This window comes from Abramis brama, assembly GCF_963993115.1.
Source record: "Abramis brama genome assembly, chromosome: 12".
Taxonomy (NCBI): Eukaryota; Metazoa; Chordata; class Actinopteri; order Cypriniformes; family Leuciscidae; genus Abramis; species Abramis brama.
In genome coordinates this window covers 7280785-7302602 of record NC_139974.1, presented here as the reverse complement: position 1 = coordinate 7302602, position 21818 = coordinate 7280785, and the positions used below count along the sequence as shown (strand labels likewise).

At 38.0% G+C, this 21818-nt stretch overlaps 1 protein-coding gene across 4 annotated transcripts in view; it reads left to right on the top strand.

Moving 5' to 3' along the window:
* The first annotated feature begins 4312 nt into the window (after positions 1 to 4312).
* Positions 4313 to 21818, top strand: part of LOC311092975 (uncharacterized protein) — a 44632-nt gene continuing 27126 nt past the window's right edge. For 3 of the 4 annotated variants that reach the window (XM_084130014.1, XM_084130012.1, XM_084130013.1), the window contains exon 1: positions 4313 to 4650. In XM_084130014.1, the coding sequence (XP_083986140.1) occupies positions 4584 to 4650 (67 nt within the window). In that variant the 5' untranslated portion in view covers positions 4313 to 4583. The remainder of the gene's footprint in view (positions 4651 to 21818) is intronic. The other variant, XM_084130011.1, reaches the window with a different exon arrangement.

The following is a 21818-nucleotide window of genomic DNA, read 5'->3' as shown; positions in this document are numbered from 1 at the left end:
ACATTTTAGTATTAAATTAGACCAATCTACATTTTTATGTAACTGACTTAAAACAGTTATGAGCAGTCTTAGAAAAAATGTGATGACTAACTTGTAAGAGTAGTCTTAGCAGTTTATGCAACAGGCCCCAGATATTATCCCATTTGAAAGCCTTTAAATAAGAATTTGCTTTTAAAGAACTTCGCTTCATTCATACTAGATCTAGCTGTTGAAATATTTGGAGTAATAAGAGTGCAGAAATGCAGAATGTTGTCCACCCATCCCGTGTGTCGCCTGTTGGTGATATCTCAAACCGCGCAGCTGTTCGGACCACCCCCGTCAGCAGCTGTGAATATGTTCAAATGCTGACCTCACCATTGTCCGATACAGCTTCTCTTTATTATCTGCATATCATACAGATTTCATAAACTGATCTTAGCTGATAATGTGATGAGATGTTTTTGAGATGAGCATGCTATTGACCAACATATTCTAAAAAGTCATCTTGCATCACATGTGAGGAGGGATCAGCTGTAATGAGGTTTCCTTAATACAATAATTCACATTTAAATGAAATACGTCTACTTATAATCTGCTCATCCTTATGATGAACCTTAGATAGGTTTTTGTGCGTTGAACATAAAAAGATGATTGCACGCAATGAAAGTGGAATGTCACCAGTTTTCCAAAAAAGTACCATTAAAGTAGTCCATCTAATTTTGTCGGCAATAAGTCAGATTTGTTCCCGTTGCATGTTGGACTCCGGCAGGGCTGCCTTTTGTCGCCGGTTCTGTTCATAATTTTTATGGACAGAATTTCTAGGCGCAGCCAGGGGCCGGAGGGGGTCAGGTTTGGGGACCACACGATTCCGTCTCTGCTTTTTGCGGATGATGTTGTCATGCTGGGCCCATCAGACCAGGACCTTCAGCGTGCACTGGGACGGTTTGAAGCAGAGTGTGAAGCGGCTGGGATGAGAATCAGCGCCTCCAAATCCGAGGCCATGGTTCTCCGTCGGAAAAGGGTGGCTTGCCCACTACAGGTTGGTGGAGAGTTCCTGCCTCAAGTGGAGGAGTTCAAGTATCTTGGGGTCTTGTTCACGAGTGAAGGAAGGATGGAACGGGAGATTGACAGACGGATCGGTGCAGCTTCTGCAGTAATGCGGTCGATGTACCGGTCTGTCGTGGTGAAGAAAGAGCTGAGCCGCAAGGCGAAACTCTCGATTTACCGGTCAATCTACGTTCCTACTCTCACCTATGGTCATGAGCTGTGGGTCATGAGCGAAAGAACAAGAATCCCGGATACAGGCGGCCGAAATTAGCTTTCTCCGAAGGGTGGCTGGGCGATCCCTTAGAGACAGGGTGAGAAGCTCGGTCACTCAGGAGGAGCTCAGAGTAGAGCCGCTGCTCCTCCACATCGAGAGGGGTCAGCTGAGGTGGCTCGGGCATCTGTTCCGGATGCCTCCTGGACGCCTTCCCGGGAAGGTGTTCCGTGCGCGTCCCACCAGGAGGAGACCCCGGGGAAGACCTAGGACACGCTGGAGGGACTATGTCTCCCGGCTGGCCTGGGAACGCCTCGGTGTCCCCCCGGAAGAGCTGGAGGAAGTGTCTAGGGAGAGGGAAGTCTGGGCATCCCTGCTTAGACTGCTGCCCCCGCGACCCGGCCCCAGATAAGCGGAAGAAGATGGATGGATCTAATTTTGTATGAACAATAGCCCAAGATATACGTCGTTACTCACTTTTCTGTATGTTCAAATTTGCCATTTGGCAAATAATTTTTTAACTGCTCGATTTTCATCTTAAAGGGATGGTTCACCAAAAATGTTTAATTCTTTCGTAATTTACTGACCCTCATGTTGTTCCAAACCTGTATTAATTTCTTTCTTCTATTGAACACAAAAGAAGATATTTTGAAGAATGTTGGTAGACAGTTGCAATAGCCATTGACTTCCATAAGTCAACTGTCTGTTTACCAACATTCTTCAAAATGTTGAAGAATCCAGAAACCCCTGAGCCTAGGGGCCTGTGTAGACTTTCATACACCCATGTAGATGACAGACGGCCACTTCTGAGAACAATGCAAAATGCATTAGATTTGAAGTGCTGTGAAGGTGTTTTAAAGGAGACGTCAACAGGCTTGGGCTTCTTCAAAAGCACATCCAAAAACTCCATTATACTCCAGATGCATCCCAATTCACATACACTATGCAATTTTGTAGACTAAAATAGTGTGAGTAGTGTGTTCATAATGAAAATTCAAACAATTAGAAGTGTATTTCAAATACCTGGATGATGCATTTATTTAACCAACCAGAAAAAACGAAGTGAGGAATGTTTGACCCTTTGTGCACTTAATTTGCATTTTAATTATGTAGCGAAGGGGGAGGTGCTACCAAACTAGCTGTATAAATGTATACACTAGACAGTAGAGTATTTAGTACATACTAGTAGTGTATGTCATTTGGGAAACAACATCAGATTTGCCCGTAATATCAGTGACAATGGTAGTTGTTGAGTAGATAACAAAATACCTCAGATTTTGTCTAACCACTTTTACCTGTAGTTTTGCCTCTGTTTTAGGTTTATTAGCTGACCACATTAGAATACATTTTGATGTGCAATCTTTACAAAGCACTGCACATATTATATAAAACCCATCAGTATCTACTCATAATTAAACCCTGATTTAAGATGGATAATATTTGTAAGTTGCTTATAGCGTCAGCTAAATGAATCTGTTTTCTGGTTTGGTGGGGACCAGTAAAGACTAACCTGACCGCATTCTCACCTATATGACTCAACAAAGCCTCTTTTATCACATATGTGCTGTTCTCCATAGCAGCGAGACATAACAGATGATTTTAGGAAGGGTATACGTAACGAGTGCTCGATGACGCCGGATCCACATCCCCAGGGTTCTGCGCTCTACAGATCTCAATTGTTTAACTCATGACTGATTGGATCTACATTTATCTCAAAATACCCGCAAGCATGGACTGAAAGCAGTCTGAGAAAACTCTCCTCATGACTGCGTTGCATGCGGTTTTTGACCTCTGTGTTATTTTTTTATGTCTGCTTTGGCTGCATTCTGATGTCTGCGTGTCTTTTTTTATCCATTTGACCATTTTTGTTTTGGAAATGTTGCTGACTCACACAAATGTAAGTGGTTTAATGCAGGTATGCTCCACTAGTTCAGTGCTGGTATTGTTGGCTGGGTTATATCAGTGGTACCAGATGGCTGATTTACTCGTGCTGCTATCATGGCCTGATTTCAACTCTTAAATGCTCTAGTTAAAGTATTAAATAAGACCAGCCTCATATTTGCTTACACATGACCCAATCCAGTGGGAACTGTAATGACATTTCCAGCAGTCTCAGATTGTAGTGGTCTCAGTTAGAAGGGTCTGAGGGTCTTTGATTAATTATTGGGCATGGTTCACTATAGTACAACTGTAACTACTCAACTGTAGTTCTAGCAACATTTTTTTTATTAAAATGTAATTTAATGTGATGTTTGATGTTTTTTTAAGAGAAATAATAATGTTATCAGTTTGCTACGATAGTTTCAAGGCAGACCTGGTAATTAAATAAATGCAATATGAATTGATTAGTTAGTTCGAGATATAAGGCAACCTGCTTTTAATTTAAGAGCAATCTTTGTTGTTGTTTCTGGAGAACTATTATAAAAGCTGACCTGTAGCCTTTGTGTAAAAGAAGTAGGCTAAATGAGAGCAACACATTCGTTAGTATATTTAATCATATATAATCCCTTTTGAAACTAAAGCCTTAGACACTGCCAACTCGCTCCCCAAACTGCCAACATCTATCTATCCAAAATTATCTTCAATACTTATTATTAAAATAGTAAGCATTTTTATTTTACCGAACAATTGTTCAGCTAAATGCTCAAATGTATAATCTGTTTGTTTTGTTTTTTTGTTTGTTTTTAATCACTCTTGTAATCATATGTTGCGTTTGCAGGCCCACCAGTCATAGTGTATGTTGGATGACTTCTAAAATATGGAATCCACCTCAGTTTTCCAGTGGGACGCGTTAAAGGACGTGTGTCCCTCCATCCTTCTGCCGCAGATCCAGCTTTTAGAAAGCAGGGGGAGCCATGCTGAAAAAACAAACAAAGCTACCTTTTTCTTTACAGCACGTGAGCAGACTCCGGTATTTTCCTTCGCTTATTGAAACAAATTAGACATATTAAACCAGAAATAGTTTATATAAACATGAGAAGCTTTTTAAACGTGGTAACTGTGTGTCAGTGTCCCCCATGCAGGTCAATGGTGCGGTCCAGTGGACAGGCAGAGACCGTCCCGCATTGAGAAGCTGTATTCGGCGAACGGCTGCTGTGTGGTGGGCAGGGCCCCGGACCTGGGCCCCCCTCTTCTTCTGTCTTTAGTTTTCACAGCTGAGATTACACAAATTAGTGGGAATAGCGAATTTAGTCAATCATCGATCGGTTTTCTCTTTTAACAGAGCGCAACTGTTGGTTACTGGTCAGATTTAAAGGGCTACTGCATTCGGGTGTGTTCAAAACTGGGAGTTCCTCTTTTTACGCGTCTCTTTTGGACCCTGTAATGGAATGACTGACTACAAACCATGAACAAAATGGAGAACAAGGCTCTAGAGAGCAGCTTTGAAGAAAAACTGACGCTGTCAGACAAAGGTATGTAGCCTACAACTGAAATTAAGAAATACGAACACAATGTCCATGAAACCCTGGTTAAACGCACGGGTTGTCAAAGGACACTGAATATTTCAGGGGAGTCTTCGTATGTACGCACAATTTCTGTCATTTTATAGTGTTTATTTACTGTGTGACCCTATTAATATGTTAAAGGTGGATGTTTCTGTGCCGCCTGTCATTAAAAAACGATAAAAGTAGCGGCTCAGTTGCGCGTGACCTGGATAGCGGTTATTCGCATTTCTGTGAGGAAAATTTGTCGTGTATTGTGAACGCTGTTAATTTGTTGTCCCTAACATGATTCGGACAATATATACGTCGTTTTGTTCATTTGATCATTACTATATTTCCAGGGGGAAAAAAACATCAGTGCGTTTATTAAGAGGTTTCATAGGTCTAAGCGCAGTGCCGGTGTGCGCAAAAACAACCACGCGCACGACTGTTTACCCGCTACTGTCTATTACAGTAATTATCCAGCGCAAAATGAAAGCTCACAGCTTTTTCTGCCATCATCATTAACCATCCTACTCATGATACAGCGCTCAATGTGATCCTGCAATTAGCAACTACCATTCTTAATCAGTATTTTTATATTGTTTGCAAGTAAAAATATATAAAAATACAAGATTAACTTATTTGCCAGTGGGGTAAGAAAAATACATATACTATTCATCTAATATCTTTTAATAAGAAGACAAAGATACTGATTAAGAAAATTGTATTTTATGATGTGCATTAATAGTCTGTCAAATAACATCTCTAACTTGCATTTCATGCAGATACATTTGTACTAATTTTCTTATACATGAAAGAGAGAAATTAGTTTATAATTTTGCATTGGATCATATTTAAATGAATTCTGTATAATTGTTATCTGTGGTTTAAACTCAGAGGTTGCAGGTTCAAATTCCATTAGGTGTGATTCGTGAACTACAGCTATTGTGTCCTTCAGCAATTGTGTCCTTCAGCAAATCATTTAACCTCAGGTTCTTGTCATAATGCACAGTAAGTCTTTTGAAATAGGATGCAATCCCTTAGGTTTCACTAGAGTCCTCTCATAAATCACCTTTAATTGCAAGGTCAGAGCTTCCAGATGTGTGCTTGCAGGTAGACTAATGCCAGTAGATCAGTGTGTGTTATGCTAAGAAAACATCCTAGTCATTATCTCACAAGATCTAAGTTAGAGCAGCACATTCCTGTCTCTTGGTATTCGTCTGGTGGATTTAAAATGTAAAATTCAAAAAGGGTGTTTTGAGCTGGCAGACCACATGTACACTTGTGCGGCCCTAAATGATAATAATGTGCAAAAGAGGAGGAATCTCAGTAGTGTAAATGCATTCCTAAGTGATGACTGTGTTAAAAACAGACCTCGTTCTCTTCATTTTTGTCCTGCTAGGCCAGTAAGCTTCAGCCTATCAGCAACCATGATGATGAATGTTACATTGTAAAGCTCCTCTACTATAATATAATATTCTTGTAGCTCTTTAATAGCCTCATTCCTTCTTTTTAAAGGACCATTCAGTTCTGATCTGGTTCCTTCCACATGTTGTTCTGGTATCCATTATTCACATCCTGTGAATGTAAAGCTGATTCTAGATCAGTGGCAGCTGTATGTCTCACAGCTTCGGCTATTTGAGTCACGAACAGCAGTGTGGCGTTATTATTATCAGTTCTGATGGAGGCCTTGTCCAGAGAGAGAGAGAGAAAGACAGGTCAGAGAATCCAGCAACATTGATTGCTTTGTAGTGAGTGTTTTGGGCACTGGACTAATTCTCTTCAAGACTGAACTTGTTCAAAAGGACACTGTTTCCCCATCACAGATGAGACGGTACGGCTCTCCCTACAAAGACTGTCAGGTTTTCTCTCTCACACACTAGAAGACATTTTCTGTACACTGCACAGAGATTCTACTTGATTTTGTACTGTTATATATCTTTGCTGTCTTGCAATAAATACCAAGAAGATTTTAGAGCCTTATGCCAGACGAGAACCTTTAGGTTATAAAATGTTTTATTCTCTAGTTCACTAGGATTGTATTTATAATTAAACGTATGCAATTTCAACAAAATAGCTATGTTCGTCAGCTAACGTTATTTTGGTGATGTATTTAAATCAGCAGAATTTGCAATAAAAATGTTCATCCATACAGCCGAAATGTCTCTTGAGAAAGTGCAGAACCACTGAAGAACCTTTATTTTATTTTGTCTATGTTAGTAATGTATGACGACGTGGATATTCTCATTCTCAGACACTCAGAGCCACTGACGAAATATTTCCTGCTTTTTTTTCCAAGAGGTCTTCGAGGGTTGGAAATTTCAATATCTGGCCAAAGTGGCCAGCTCAGCAAGACTGCACAGGATTCTTGCGACAGGCTTCATACATAGAATTTCATAATAATATTTCCCAACAAACTGCTATAACAAAAAAAAGCATGCTTTAAAAAGAATTCTGTCTAAAGCAAAGCAGTTTAAATAACCTGAAAAGCTTCCATAGATTTGAATCATCTAAATTGCCATCATACCAATTGTTGTCATAACCAAAATTTGCCATGATAAATATAGATCCAAGAAACGCAAGAAATTTTTACTTCTGCTTTCAGTGGAAAATATGAGTAGTTTGTGGCATATCACCACATTTTGTACGATTTTATGTTGAATACATCATGGCAGTAAGTAAGTGTGTTGTTTTCCAATGTTGTTATATACAAGTAGACCAAGTAATGAGGGGATAACTTCTATTTCTGGAGGTATCTTTGGCGAAGGCTGCTTGTCATAACCGTGTGGGAAGACGGAAAAGGAAAGGGAGGAGGAAGGAATAGAGAGAGCAGGGAAGCAGCAGCATGGAAGGATTTCATTTGAATGTGAGATGTTTGTTTCCAGAGGCTTGAATCTGAAGTTTTATGTGGGCGGAAGAGCAACAAGATGAGACAAAAAAAGACAAGAACTAGAGAGAGCTATAAAATCTGCCCAGAAACAGCTTGGATTGTAGTACTATATAGGACAGAGTACGTTTTCTAATAATATTAATTTGCTGAATTAATATCAGAGATTGAATTTGCAAGACTTATGAGATAGCAACCATTCAGACCATCTTACCAACCAGAAACGCATTGTTATTATCCTCATAATTATCCCAGATTTTTTGACTGTATAGTCTTCTTGTTTTTCATTGTATGTTCTCCAGATCAGTATTTTGGTTTCTGGTTTCTTCAATGCACTAGTACATAGATCAATACATTTTCAGTGTTTAGTACAATATTTCATGGTTAAGAAGTTAGTTCACCCAAAAATGAAAATTCTGTCATCAGTTGTTCACCCCAGTGTCGGCCCTAGACTTCTGGGGGCCCTAAGCAAAACTTTAAGGGTCCCCTGTCAGTGCATTGATAAAAAACCCCAAATGACCCCCAACCTCTTGAACCGTTTTTTTATATATATATATATATAGAGAGAGAGAGAGAGAGAGAGAGAGAGAGAGCAGGTGAAACAGTAATACAATAAAAAAGAAGAAAATTACAAACAATAGGACAAATACAATATAAAAAAGATACAAATGAAACATCTCTAAAAATAATAGTTTACAATACAGAAATTGAAAAAAGTAATCAAATGTAAAAAAGAAACCACTGCATAGTCTTCACAGTATGAATTAAATATATATTAAATCTATTAAAGTTATTCAGTGAAGAGCAGTGAATGATTCTCTCTTCCTTTTGTTGTTTTATGAACAATAAATGACAGACAGCAGCAGTAAGATGCACACATCTAATATAAGCTATTGACAAGCATTCAATTTGGACATAATTGAATTTGTTAAAGTGAAAACTCCCCAAGATGAACATTCCTACATATTTATGTGTGTTTTTGTCCAGTTAAAGGGGTCATATAATGTCATTTTTGTACAAGCTAATATGATTCTTTAGGGTCTAAATTAAAAGTTTGTAATATACTTTAATTAAAAATTCTCATTAGTATTGTAAGAAAACACTCATTTTACCTGGTCAAAAACAGCTCTGTTTTCAGCACGCCGTTTCAGTGCATGTGTCTTTAAATGATAATGAGCTTTGCTCACCCCGCCCCTCTGTTCTGTGCGTACACCGTAACACAATAACACAATAACCATAACGCGTTGTTCATTATAAACGTGGGATTATGAATTATATTGAGAACGTTGTACATTCATCGTGAAGCGTGCAAGCTATTTGCAAAGATTAATATAAAGATTAATATAAAGGTCAATAAAACGTTACACTCACTTGTTCTTCTGGAGGTTCAGCAGGAACACGAATAGTTGGTACTGATCCTTTTTTCTGGAGCAGCTTCTTAGCAAAAACAGCTTTATACTGACCCTCGTTTGTAAAGCAGTCTCAAGTGGTGAAATGATTCGCGCAAACATGACAGCATTGACGTTGATCGTGGGGAATATTCCCTTCGAGAACAAACTCAGCCACTGCGTCTTCAGCTGTACGGATTTAGAAACATCATCAATATGACTGCTGTGTTCGTTATTACACCCAAGAACAGAACACCACAATCGTTAGACGCCATTCTGCTCTGCACTCCAGCTATCAACAATGAACGCGCCGGTCGGCGCGTGCTATGATTGACAGCTCGCTCACGAGGGCGCGAGGGCGGGTCTGTGTTTGAAACGCTGCTGTCAATCAGCCATCGTGGGAGGGGCGTCGATATTGTGACGTCACAATATCGAACAGCTTGATTTGAGACAGGAGGAAACATATAAGAAGATTTAAAAAAAACCACTGGATGGATTTTTATCATTTTATGATGGTTGTGTACAGGCACTGCCAACACACATTTCAGTACAATCAACTTGTAAAAGTGCATACATTATATGACCCCTTTAAGTAAACGCCTGAAGCTCAGAGTAGACTATTCTTGTCCATGTTTTGCTCCATCTCAGAGCTCGTGCACAGAAAGCCTCCTTCGCAGCTCAATATGATTTTTATTTATTTTTTAGTATCGTGCAAGTCCGGCAGGAGACTGTATATTACGAGTCATGCTACATGATTTAACTTATTTGTAAATTACGTAGGAAGGCTTTAAAGGAAAGGAACGGAATGCGACATAATGTTTTCATAATCGTTGGAAGCAAAAATCAAAACCGAAACAAAAATGATATTAATCACACAGCCCTATAGGCATTAAATCATCTTTGAGAGCAAGGGGCCCCACTGGTGGTTTGGGGCCCTACGCAACTTGCGTACTTTCCTATAGAGAGGACCTTCATTTGTGTTCTGGAAAAAAAAAAAAAAAACGTTTGGACTGGAACCTTTTACTGGTTTGGACCAACATGAGGGTGAGTAAATTATGACAGAATTTTTGGGCTGAACCATTTTTGGGTGAACCATCCTTTTAATTATAAGTTATCCTATAGATAACCTCAGAGATCCACAATGATTTGAGTTGTCAAACAAGAGAGATGTTTAATAGAGTACAGTTTTTGCATTCTGCTTTAGTTTTATACAACCGTGGGAAGTTTAGGAAATGCACATCCGGCTCTACTTGGACACTAGATGACCTGGATGTCCTTCTTTCCTCTAACATCAATAACAGACTTTTCAATGACCTCTTAATAACCTTAAGCAGCAATAGGCAGACAATGAAGTCATTTTAACATGGAGATACATCATCATTTGGCGGTTCTTTCCACTCAGCGCTCTGTTTACCCTAAAGCTCATAATGATGGTGTGCACTGATGTTTTAGATCAGAACCATTTCTTTTTTAAACTGCAAGTGTGCACTATGAAATTAGAGATTAATCATCTTCTGCTTCAATGATGAGGTGTGGCGTCTGCAGAGCCGTGGAAGTCAGGATCATGTTTTTGTTGGCAAAACTGTTTTGCAGCTGAAATGCAAACAAAGTGAGAATTTGTGTGATTAGATCAAGTCTTCACTGTTGCACAATGACTTCTCTTGGCGGCAGGAAAACAGTGGAAATCTGTCTCCGTCTTACGTAAGCGGGGCGTGTGAATTCCTTTTGAGTCAGAACATGAGAAAACAGGATCTCCTCAAGGACAGAAGATTCTAAATGAACCGGAATGAATGTGTGTTTACCAACACAGAGATCTGAAAATGAGGTCAAACTTTGAATAATGTCTGAATAATGCATTTCATTGTTGGTGTGCTGAGAGAATGTTTGTAAACGGTGGTTATATATGCTAATTTATGCAGAAATGCAGTTAATTTTTCTGTAATTAGAAACAACGTTACATGCCCAGAGTCCATTATATTCAAGCTTGTGGCATTCTAGCAAACTTTACTCAGCACTTTCAGTTTAGAGTACATTGGTTTGATTTCTTTCATCCTTTCAGACCAAAGGGGATTTTCAGACTTCTGTAATCTCCTAAACTTCTACAGAATAGTGGAGAATTAAAAATTCTTGCTGGTTTTCAAAGCTTTCTTTTGCTCTGTAAATCCTCTGACATAGTGTTTTCTTTGTTGAAGTGAACTTTTAGAGTTTACTCCAGTGGTCCGTGGGCTCTGTTTATTTTTTTACGCCTTGTCTACAGGGTTGGTGGTCTCTATGTTGAATCAACATTGTTGAGACTTTGGTTTGCCTGGAGTCCTGGACTATAACACATTTATAATTTAAAATATGTATTAGTTTTTCTGATTATTGTGTCCAACAGTATTTTACTGTAATAAAACAATAAGCCTTTACAGGTTGTGCTTAAAAGGTGATTTTACCAGAGTTAAGTTTTGTTTGGAAAAGCACAATGCCTAAAACCCCCTTAACTGTGGGAATATCGAATGTATTTAATATTGTAATATTGGTTTCATTTTATATATATAATGATCTATTTCACATCCTTTAATGGCTTATTGCTTTTATCAAACATTTGTTTAAATTTGAGAGGTGAAAAGAAAACATTTTGTAAATGTGGTTTTATTTGGAACTTCCTATGAATTTTTTGGTATCGGGTCAGAAATTAACCAGGACTTAGAAAATGACAATGCAGATATTTAAAATGGGCCTGTAGTGAATTCCTCTGTTTGTTTGTGTTTTTTTTTGTGATACTTAACATTTAATAATATAATATTTTGTTTTATTTTTTTATTCAAAGCCTACTGTGTATTACTTACAGATGCCATTCCATTGTGATGTTTATTTTATTCATTTTAAGTAACAGCCATAATTGTTCAGAATTTACAATTTATTTGCATTATTTAAATATATTTGATGTAAATGAAGTGTTCTACTCTTAAAAATAAAGTTATTTAAGTGACATCAATGGTTCCATGAAGAACCTTTAACATCCACAAACCTTTCCATTCTGCGAAAGGCTCTTTAAATTGGAAAAAGGTTCTTTAGATTATTATGATGTTCTTCACACTAAGAAAAAAAGAAGGTTATTTTAAGAAATGTTCACCGAAAAGGTTCTTTGATGAACCAAAAATGGTTCTTTTATTGCATTGCTGCAACAAAAAAAAGCTGCAATAAAAGCTTCTGAAAATCAATTTAAAAAGGTTTATTTCTGGCCCTGGTTTGTATATGCTGAACACAGTGTGTGTTAGTGTCAGATGCTGTTGTTTAGTGTATGTTAAGGCTGTTGGCATGAACTTTGTGTGGTGCACATATGAAGTCTCAACTGGTTCGCCAGCAGCTGTAGCCATCAGTGCGTCTTTGACGAGAGACATGAGTGTTTAAGAAAGAGAAAACAGTCGTTAGCATGTGCTTGTGTGTGTGTTCGCACACCTCGTTTGTCGCCTGTCCCGCTCCAGTGTGGCCACAGAACTGGCCTGCTAATATTAGCTCTGCAGCTGCACAGTGCTTTGGCCCCTTTGCTCATCATTATTGCCACATAACACTGATCTAGAAACAGCATTGCCACACCTTAAAGTGTTTCAGCAGTCGTAATATAATCTAAAACAGATGCTCTATGCAATTGCTAAGAGAAACATCTATTATGATGTGGTGGGAGAGAGTCTGCAGCATGTGTCGTGATCTCAGAAGGCGTTTCCTGCTGGGAATGAGTCACATGACTCAGAATTTCTTGGGTTCTTTCCCTGATGTTCCCACATCTGCTTCTGGTGACCTTCAAAACGATTCTTGTGTCGCCACAGCATGTGCCGCAGGACGGCTGATTAACACTTTCCCCCGAGTGTGTCTGAATATTTATAGACACGGTCATATGATGAATGTAATATTAGCTGCTCTTCACAGAACGCTGCCTGATCTTCTGTTTTTATGTTTTAAATATCGAGTCATGGTGGCTTGGGTAGCCGCCGGTGTCATTTCCGCATTCGTCTTGGCTTGGGAGAGACAGGTTGTCCGTCCTCCATTAAATGACCTCGGCATCAAGTGGCTCCTAATGGAAGGAGCGTGCAGGGAATTACAGGGCCATTTCCTCCTAAACACTTCGCTTTTTGCTCTGTTTGGCTGCATTTAGACAATTGCGTTTTGTTTAGCAGGTACTCTAAAACAGATTACAGTGCTCTAATTGCAGGGTGCACCTGGAGTAATCTGACCTTTCTGAAGCGCTTTGCTCAAGGTGATAAGGTGTATTGTTCGTTTTATTCATCCTCTTGTTTACAGAATCAAAACACTTGACGTCCAGAGATCTAACCATCTGATTCACAGTCATTTTCACTGGTTTTCATTATTGTGACTTTCAAAAGCCGTTTAATACTGTGATATGTCAGAGAGCATTTACTCTGACACTTCTGCCAGGATCAGACAGGCTGCATCAGTCTGCTCTGTTTTACATATTTATATCTGTCCTCTTCTGCTTCAGTGCACACAGCTAGACATGACACGGACAATCCCAGATATACACTCCTCTACACCCATGTTGTACATTTTCACTTTTTTTTTTCATGAATTTAACACACAGTGTATGATTTGGGGCACGATTCTGTTCTCTGGGACTAATTTCGGGTAACATGAATTTTGTCGTAGGGCAAATTCTGCAGTAAAAAAAAAATTATACTAGCTTGTATGAAGCTAGTATCACATAATATTATTCATTTCGCCTCTTGTCTATATATTTTAATTATTATTTCCACTCATTTTTTTTATTATTAAAGGGACTACGGATGTAAATTAGCCTTGTGGCTATAATCTGGCATGTTTACGTCTTTTTTTGTTGTTTCAATGCAGATGTTCATTAATGTGCATTGTCCCTATATCAAATAAATAAATAAATAAATAAAATGATCATTCAAATGGAAATAGTACAGTTTTTTTATTGATCTTTTTGAATACATTACACTTCAAAAGTTTGATTTGTTTTTAATTCTTTTATTCAGCAAGGATGCATTAAATAGTTCAAAAGTGACTGAAGACATTTATAGGGTTACGGTTACTTAATATTTATTTATTTTTCAATAAATGCTGTTCTTTTGAGCTTTCTATTTATCAAAGAATCATCACGGCAACTGTTTTGCAAATTGATAATAATAATAAATGTTTCTTGAGCAGAAAATCAGCATATTTATTTCTGAAGGATCATGTGACACTGAAGACTGGAGTAATGATGCTGGAAATTAATTTTAAACTGTAATCATATTTCACAATATCACTGTTTTAACTGTATTTTTAATCAAATAAATGCAGCTTTGGTGAGCTTTTTTTGTCAGTTTCACTCCTCAGTGGATTGTGATTTCATGACACCTTTAAGAACGGATTGTTTTCAATTAATTTACGTTCGCCCATGACATGGGTTGGCCAGAGCTGAGAGTACTGCAATTTTATTGTTAGCAGAAAACATTCAATTAGCCAAAACATTCTGATGAAATGTGTTGAGCTTTCAGTGGAATTGGTTGTGTGTGGGCGAGGACATAAATGCTGTTTTGTGCACAGCTCTTCAAAATGATTCTGAACCCTTGCGCATGGGATTTTTAAGGGGTCATTCTATCGCTTTTATTTCTCAGAAGTCCACTTGGAATTTTAGTGAAGGTTTACTTAATATTGTATATATTGTATTATGTTGCTCTTACAAGATTACAAAGACAGACAACTTTATTTTGTGTGATAACATTATGCACATAGTCTTCCTGTAGATCGAACAGTAGAGCATGGCACTAGCAATGCCAAGGTTATGGGTTTGATTCCAATGAAATGCATGAATTGAAAAAGATGTATTGCTTAAATGCAATGTAAGTTGCTTTGGATAAAAGTGTCTGCCAAATGCATATATTTAAATAAGCAGTAAGTCCAGTATTTAGAAAGTAAACCCTTTGATATTTCATATATGTGGCTGAAGGCAGCTGCCATAACATGTGGACTGATAGATGTGGGTCACTGCTCATATAAACAAAGTCACTGCCGACATCCTTCACGTCCACACACATAAGACATCCTTCACGTCCACACACATAAGACATCCTTCACGTCCACACACATAAGACATCCTTTATGTCTACACATATAAACGCACAGTTTAAGCATGCATACGTCTGGATGCTCTTTCCATTAAACCACTCAAGAGCAGCTTTAATATAGGAGGATAAAAATCCCTTGAAGCAGCTTATCTTATTTTTACTGATCTGAGGTCAAGGCTTTTTGGACGTTTGCTGAAAAAAAAACACACCATAAAAAACACAAACAACTGTTGAAAAATGACATATTCTGAAATATAAAATACAATATATTCTGAGTATCATTGTGCCCTGAATGAGTTGAAGTGTTTATTGATGCTGATTATTTCTAGATGATTGATCTTGATAATCACACACCAAACAAGCACGAAGCGTCTCAGTTGGAGACCACTTAGCAAATGATGCAATACTATAACGCTTACGGGTGTCGTGGTTTAAAACGCTTGCCGTTGTTCTGTTTGTTGTGTCTGTAATCGGGGAAACCGTTCAGGTTCTTATTGTTGGATTGAGAATAATTTTGTTTTGTGCCATGAGCTGTCTAGTTTGAAGAACACCTTTTAGCCGTGAAGTCGGTCTTGCCCTACAATCTCACAGTCATATATCAAGATATAGGCCGTTTCTGAGTTTCCATTTGTGCAGGAGTCTGACTTCACTGAGGGGGAGAGATGCAGAGGGTTGTTGAAATATTAATAGTGTTTGGATGATTCCAGCACTCCTCTGGCTCCGTGTGTGTGTGTGTGTGTGTGTGTGTGTAGGTAACCCAGTTTATCCGGCATGTTGATCAGTGAGACAGATTGTTGCCACTCCACTGGATGCATCAGAAAAACCAAACGTAATTCTGTTGCTTTCATTGCTCTGTTTTGTATTTCTAGTGCTGTGAATGTTTTTACTTGCATTGCTTTTAAAGTTATCTTCAATTTTGTGCTTGGCCAAGTCACATGGCAAAGACCATATAACAATACAGATGTTCAGTATTAGACATGTAGAAACAGGTGTTATGGTTTAGGTAGCAGTGATTTACTGCAGAGTTTCTTCTTTATTTTAAAGCAAGTCTGTTTTTGTATCAGGGCTACTGAAACACTGAGATCTTTATCGTGACATATTCCAGCTTTGTTTGGAGCATCAAATATACACATTTTCACATGATTATTCCTTCTGTATCAGAAGTATAACTGGGTCATTCTGAAGAAATGGTGCTATTTGTTCCTGAAATTTTCAGGAAGATTATTCATGAACTGTTCTTTAACATTTACCAGTAAATTCTTAGTATTCAATTTACTTAGTAGTAATTTGAATGGAGTAAATTCTGGTAGTATCACTTTGTGTGCCTTGTTGTAATTGAAAAATATTAATAACCCATACTACCCTTCAAAAGTTTGGGGTTTATGAGTTTTTGTCTCTTCTGCTCACCAAGGCTGCATTTATTTAATCAAAAATACAGTAAAATGAGTAGGTGAAATATTATTACAATTTAAAATAACTGTTTTCTATTTGAATATATTTTAAAATGTAATTTGTTTCTGTGATGCAAACGTGAATTTCCAGTCTTGAGTGTCACATGATCCTTCAGAAATCATTCTAATATGATAATTTTTCAAACATTTTGGACTATTACCAACGTTGAAAACAGTTGTGGTGCTTCATATATTTTTTGTGGAAACCGGTACAAATGTTTTTTCAGGATTCTTTGATGAATAGAAAGTTCAAAGGAACAGCATTTATTTGAAATAGAAATCTTTTGTAGCATTATAAATGTCTTGACTGTCCCTTTTAATCAAATATATGCATCCATTCTGAGTAAAAGTATTCATTTCTCAGATAAATCTTCTCGACCCCAAACTTCAAACTCTAGTGTATATCATTTTTATCTCCAAACATGCTTACATGCGTGACTGAAGGTCATGCTAAATAGTTAATAATAACCTAGCAAATATTATCACATTTTTTACAGTCAATATTTTTGTTCTTTGTCCCCCCCCAAAAAAAATGATGATCAAAATTATTTTCCCCTCCAACTTTTGAGTCTAACAGGGCAGAAGTGTTAAAGCCCTGCATTTCAGCCCGAGCCCGACGGGCCCCGACTTTTTTACGCCCCTAGGGCCGGACTTCGGGCCAATTTTCACGTCATAATTCACATGCGGGCCGGGCCTCGGGCCTTTTTTGGGTTATCCTTCTTTTTATATTTTTAGACATTAATTAAAAAAATATGAGAAGTTGACGTCGACGATAGAAAAACAAACATAGAAAGACATTTAATAACCTCATAACTTTCATAATCTTATAATTACACTGACATATGATTGACATGACAGTCGCACGCACGCACACACACACACAGAAGGTTTCCCGTCAGCGGAACCAACGATTCACCTCATGTGCCTCAATGGAGAATTGAGGAATGTCACCTCAATGGAGAATATTAAGAGAAAAATCGCGAGTGATAGAAGAGAGGACTGGGTTAAAATCTTCCACTGTGGCTATTCTTTTTCTCCACGATGCTCTGTAAGAGACTGTTCTAACTTTTTGTTTGATTGGACTTTATTTTCGTTTAACTGTTGGAAACTACTGGAAAAAAGAATGGCCATGTTCTGTGGTGCATTTTTGAGGTAAGATAACCTGCAAGTTTGTTTTTGATTTATTTTATTTTATTTGTTTAGATTGACTATTGCTCATTTCGTTTGCGAGCGCTGTTGCGAGCAGCCTGAGCCTGCCTCAGTATTTAAAAAAAAATTACTCACTGTGGTTTAATAAATAAACATTAAACTAACTGTCTGTGTGATATGCTTGAAGTGTTTTATATCTATGGATTTTATTGTAGCTAAGTAAAGTATTAGCGTTGATTTGAGAGGCTAAATTGATCAAACATGTTTTAGCTGGCTTGCTTGGTCGTCATTTTTTTTTTTTTTAATGCTCCAAACATTTGTCTAAATTAACTTAATAAAGAAATGAAAAGAAAAGAAACATAACTAACAAAACGGACATATTTTAATGGCAGTCTGCCGCTGTGAAAAAAAAAAAAAAAAAAAACGGCCTCGGGTCGGACTCGGGCTGATAATTCTGATGAGCTGTCGGACACGGGTCGGGCTAGGGCCTGAGCATCTCGGGCCAGGGCCGGGCTAGGCCCGTGCAGGGCTCTAAGAAGTGTGTAAGCTTTTATTTGTCTTATTTATTGTGCATTATTTTCTAATCAGTACTAAATTTGTCAAATATTGTGATCTTATTAATTAGATCAGCATTAAGTCACTGTGACACAAATAGGCAAAAATGACAGCGTTTCCTGAGAATGATCCATGTGGAAAGACTGAAATGAAGTTTATCAGCTGCAGGAAACTTACAATTAACCTATTAGCAATACGTATTTGTGGCATTTTCAAGTGTAAACAGTAGAAGAAATATTCTGTGTCCTTGTTTATCTGCGCCGCTGCTCTCTGATGGTCGTGTGCCTGTGTTGTTCTCTGTTGCCATCCACACAGACTGTAGAGACGCATGCCACACATGCCTGAGGTCCAACTGACCCAGATCCACTCAGCCTTGTGACTTCCCTCTGCCGTGGACAGGCCGCTGACCCACTTCACACCATTGTGTCTGTAAAGTCCTTCACACTAGTGCAAAAAACACTGAACTGTGTGCATTTACAGCTGTGTATTTAAAGCATCAGGGTTTTCAGAGATAACCACGTGTAGGAAAGGAAAAAACACGAATAGGATCTCGTTAATGTGTCGTTTTTTTCCTCTAGGAGTGAGATTTAAGAGTTTCTGAAGAGAACTCAAATTGTGCTCGGTTTTGCTTGTTTTCAATATATATTCAAATGTTTTCATAAAGTTAAGAATAAATGGTCTGCGTTATGTATTTTATAGCCCTATGTCATTAGTTGTCTAATTTCTATTTTTATTCTCCTATTGAATTTTAGGAGAAACATCTCACAGAAATGATAGAATGGCATTTTCTTTCAGTTTTTCTCTTTCATTTGGCCTAAAACACTGTGTTCGTTGTCATGCAGTTTGAAATGGTGACTGCAAACACACAGGTTTTTCATATTTTCTGTCACGGTGTTCTCTTCATATTTACGATTCTTTGCAAACTTTAGCCACTGCCTACAACACGCTTCACTCCTTCACTGAAAACTGAAAATAAGTCTTTGAATTCTTGCACATGGGAACAATACAAGTCGACACCATAATGACTAAAGGTTTGCTAAGAAGTATTTCCTACTAAAGCAATGCAATCTGACTGGTAAGCATATCTGTAGCAGACTGGTGGGAGTGGCCTTGGACGGCAACATGCCCAGTGCATTATGGATGTTGAAGTTTTCTTACCTATTTGGTAGAAAAAGAAGAAAAAAAAACGTTTTTTTCCTCTGTTTTCTCTAGTCAGGTAGCACAGATTTCAAAAATGTTTTCGCCTTTCTACTGGCAGGCAAGTTTTATTGAAAGACCTTTTTGCTAGCGGTGAAGTTCCCCTTTAATTTGTGAAGTTTTCCAATAAGGACCCAAAACAGTGTCGTGTGACTTTTGCTCAGATGCCGTGTTTCTGTTATATTTATAGTTGAAAGAGACGTATTTTGTGGTGCCTGTTTAGAAATGCCTGCTTTTAGTTTTCAGACTTGTGTTTTTTGCCTGGTGGATGAATACATTATGTCTGGTGTAAAAAAAAAATCACAAAGACTGACAATGAAGGAGAGACCTGAGCCATATAATATAGTTTTTATTAATATTTTGCATTAGCTTTTATTTTTATTTTTATTTTATTATGTGCTTTTGTCATTTTTATTAGTTTTTTATTACTATTATGGTTTAATTTATTTAAAAATAAAATAATTTTTACAGTTTATTTTAGTTCTTATTTAGATTTTTTTTGTTCTTATTTTGATTTCCACTTAGTAATTTTAGTGCTGCAACTTAATTTGTGTTCAGTTTAACTTTTTCCATTTTATATTTATATTTTGAAGCTTCATTTAAATTAACAAAAATGTTTTAATAGTTTTATAGTTAAAGAGGCTACATGCAACTTTTTCCCCAAAATAAACGTAACAATAGCCTTTTTATTTGACCATTTATGACTCAAACATCTCCTGATGAGCATACTGACACCTTGTCAGCTCACAGTGGGTGCACCTATAAGCCTGTATCCTATTTTTCCTATTTTCTGTCGGGTCGGATTTTTCGCGCGCTGTCTGCGGATGTGACGTCAAGCGCGTTCATGTTAAACGTTTCAGATCACTCTGCCACCACCGCTAGTCAGAAAACAAACTTAGTTTCTCAAACAATATATGTATTTGACTGTTCTTACCTCTGTAAACATAATGTTGACTTCTTTGCAGCGGATGACTTGTGAAGTGTGCACGTACGAGAGCGAGCAGAAAGGAAGAGCAGTTCCGTTTTTTGGCCACAGGTGTCAGTCGCGAGTTTAAATTTCAGAAAATCGCATGTAGCCTCTTTAACAATAACAACCTTGCCACCTACTTATAGCAACATTCCAAACCACTTTAACAACAACTTAGCAATACATAGCAATACAATGCATAGCAACACCTTGTCAACCACCCACAACACCCTCTCATGGTTGTGAGTTTTGCATGAAAAGATATAGTTTTTATAGTTTGCATTTCTACTATATATATATATATATATATTTATGTATTTTTAAAGAGTTTCAGCTCCTTTTATGGCTGATGAGGGATTGTGGGGTCTATTTTTACTGTGAGCTAGAGGTGAAACTCGATCGGCTGCAGTGGACCTGGCAGATCAGTGTCTGCCCGTCACGTGAACTTTTACACTCATACGCAGGTGTGTGTGTGTTTAGCTCACTGCGGTCAGGTCTGCCGAGACAGTGATGCCCTCTGCTGTGACTATAGGACTGCTTGCATGAATCACATTATCAGGGTGAAGATTTCTCCTTGTGGCCTTTTCTCTGAAACACTAAATGTATTGCAACACGAAGCCTGTTAGGTCAGTGAGATCTTTCTCTTTTTTGCCACAAATGCCAGACCTCTCGTCACTGTAGTGAGGTTTTCCTTCGCTGCGTCTCAGATGATCTGCCCAGACACGTCCTAAACCCTGTGTATGCTTTAGTCTCGGGGTTTACTGCTGTTTTTATCTCTTTGTCCCTCTGCCCAAACATTGTCTCATCCCTGGATCACATGCAGTTTTTCTTTCTCTTTCAGGCTCACAAAACTTTGGTATCAACCTCTTTTCTACATTTTCCTAGTGCATTTTAGGAGGTTTCGTATTTGTTCCTGTTGCCATGCTGATGGGTGAAGACAAAATGAAACATTATAATGATACAATTAATCAAACCACAGCGCTGTTAAACTAGCATCGTCACCACAGATTGTGCATTAATGAGGTTTCAATAATTCAGTTTTCAATAATAAGTCTTTCATTAATTGTTTATTTAGTTTTTTTTTTTATGTATTATAACCCAACTTTTACTATCCAATAAAATCCCAGTCAAAATAATTTCTCACTGTCTGATTTTGATAACTTGTTTTTAAGGATACTGAGCCAAGGGGAAATGAAACTTCTCACTTAGTTTCCCTAAAACTACAATACATTTTGTGGGTTTTTTGTTAGTTTTAGGGGGGGGGGGGGGGGGGGGGGGGGGTAAAAATTAAAGTGTTAAATGTAAAATGTTACAAGTTAAAATGTTTGGCCCATAACCATAGCATAATAATTAGGGGTGTAACGATATTCAAACCGAACCGAAAAACCGCGATACACCACCCACGATACGTATCGCGATACTCTCATGGCGTACCGAGGACGCCCCGCCCCCTGCTGCCCCGGCCCAGCCCCGGCTCAATGGACCTCATGT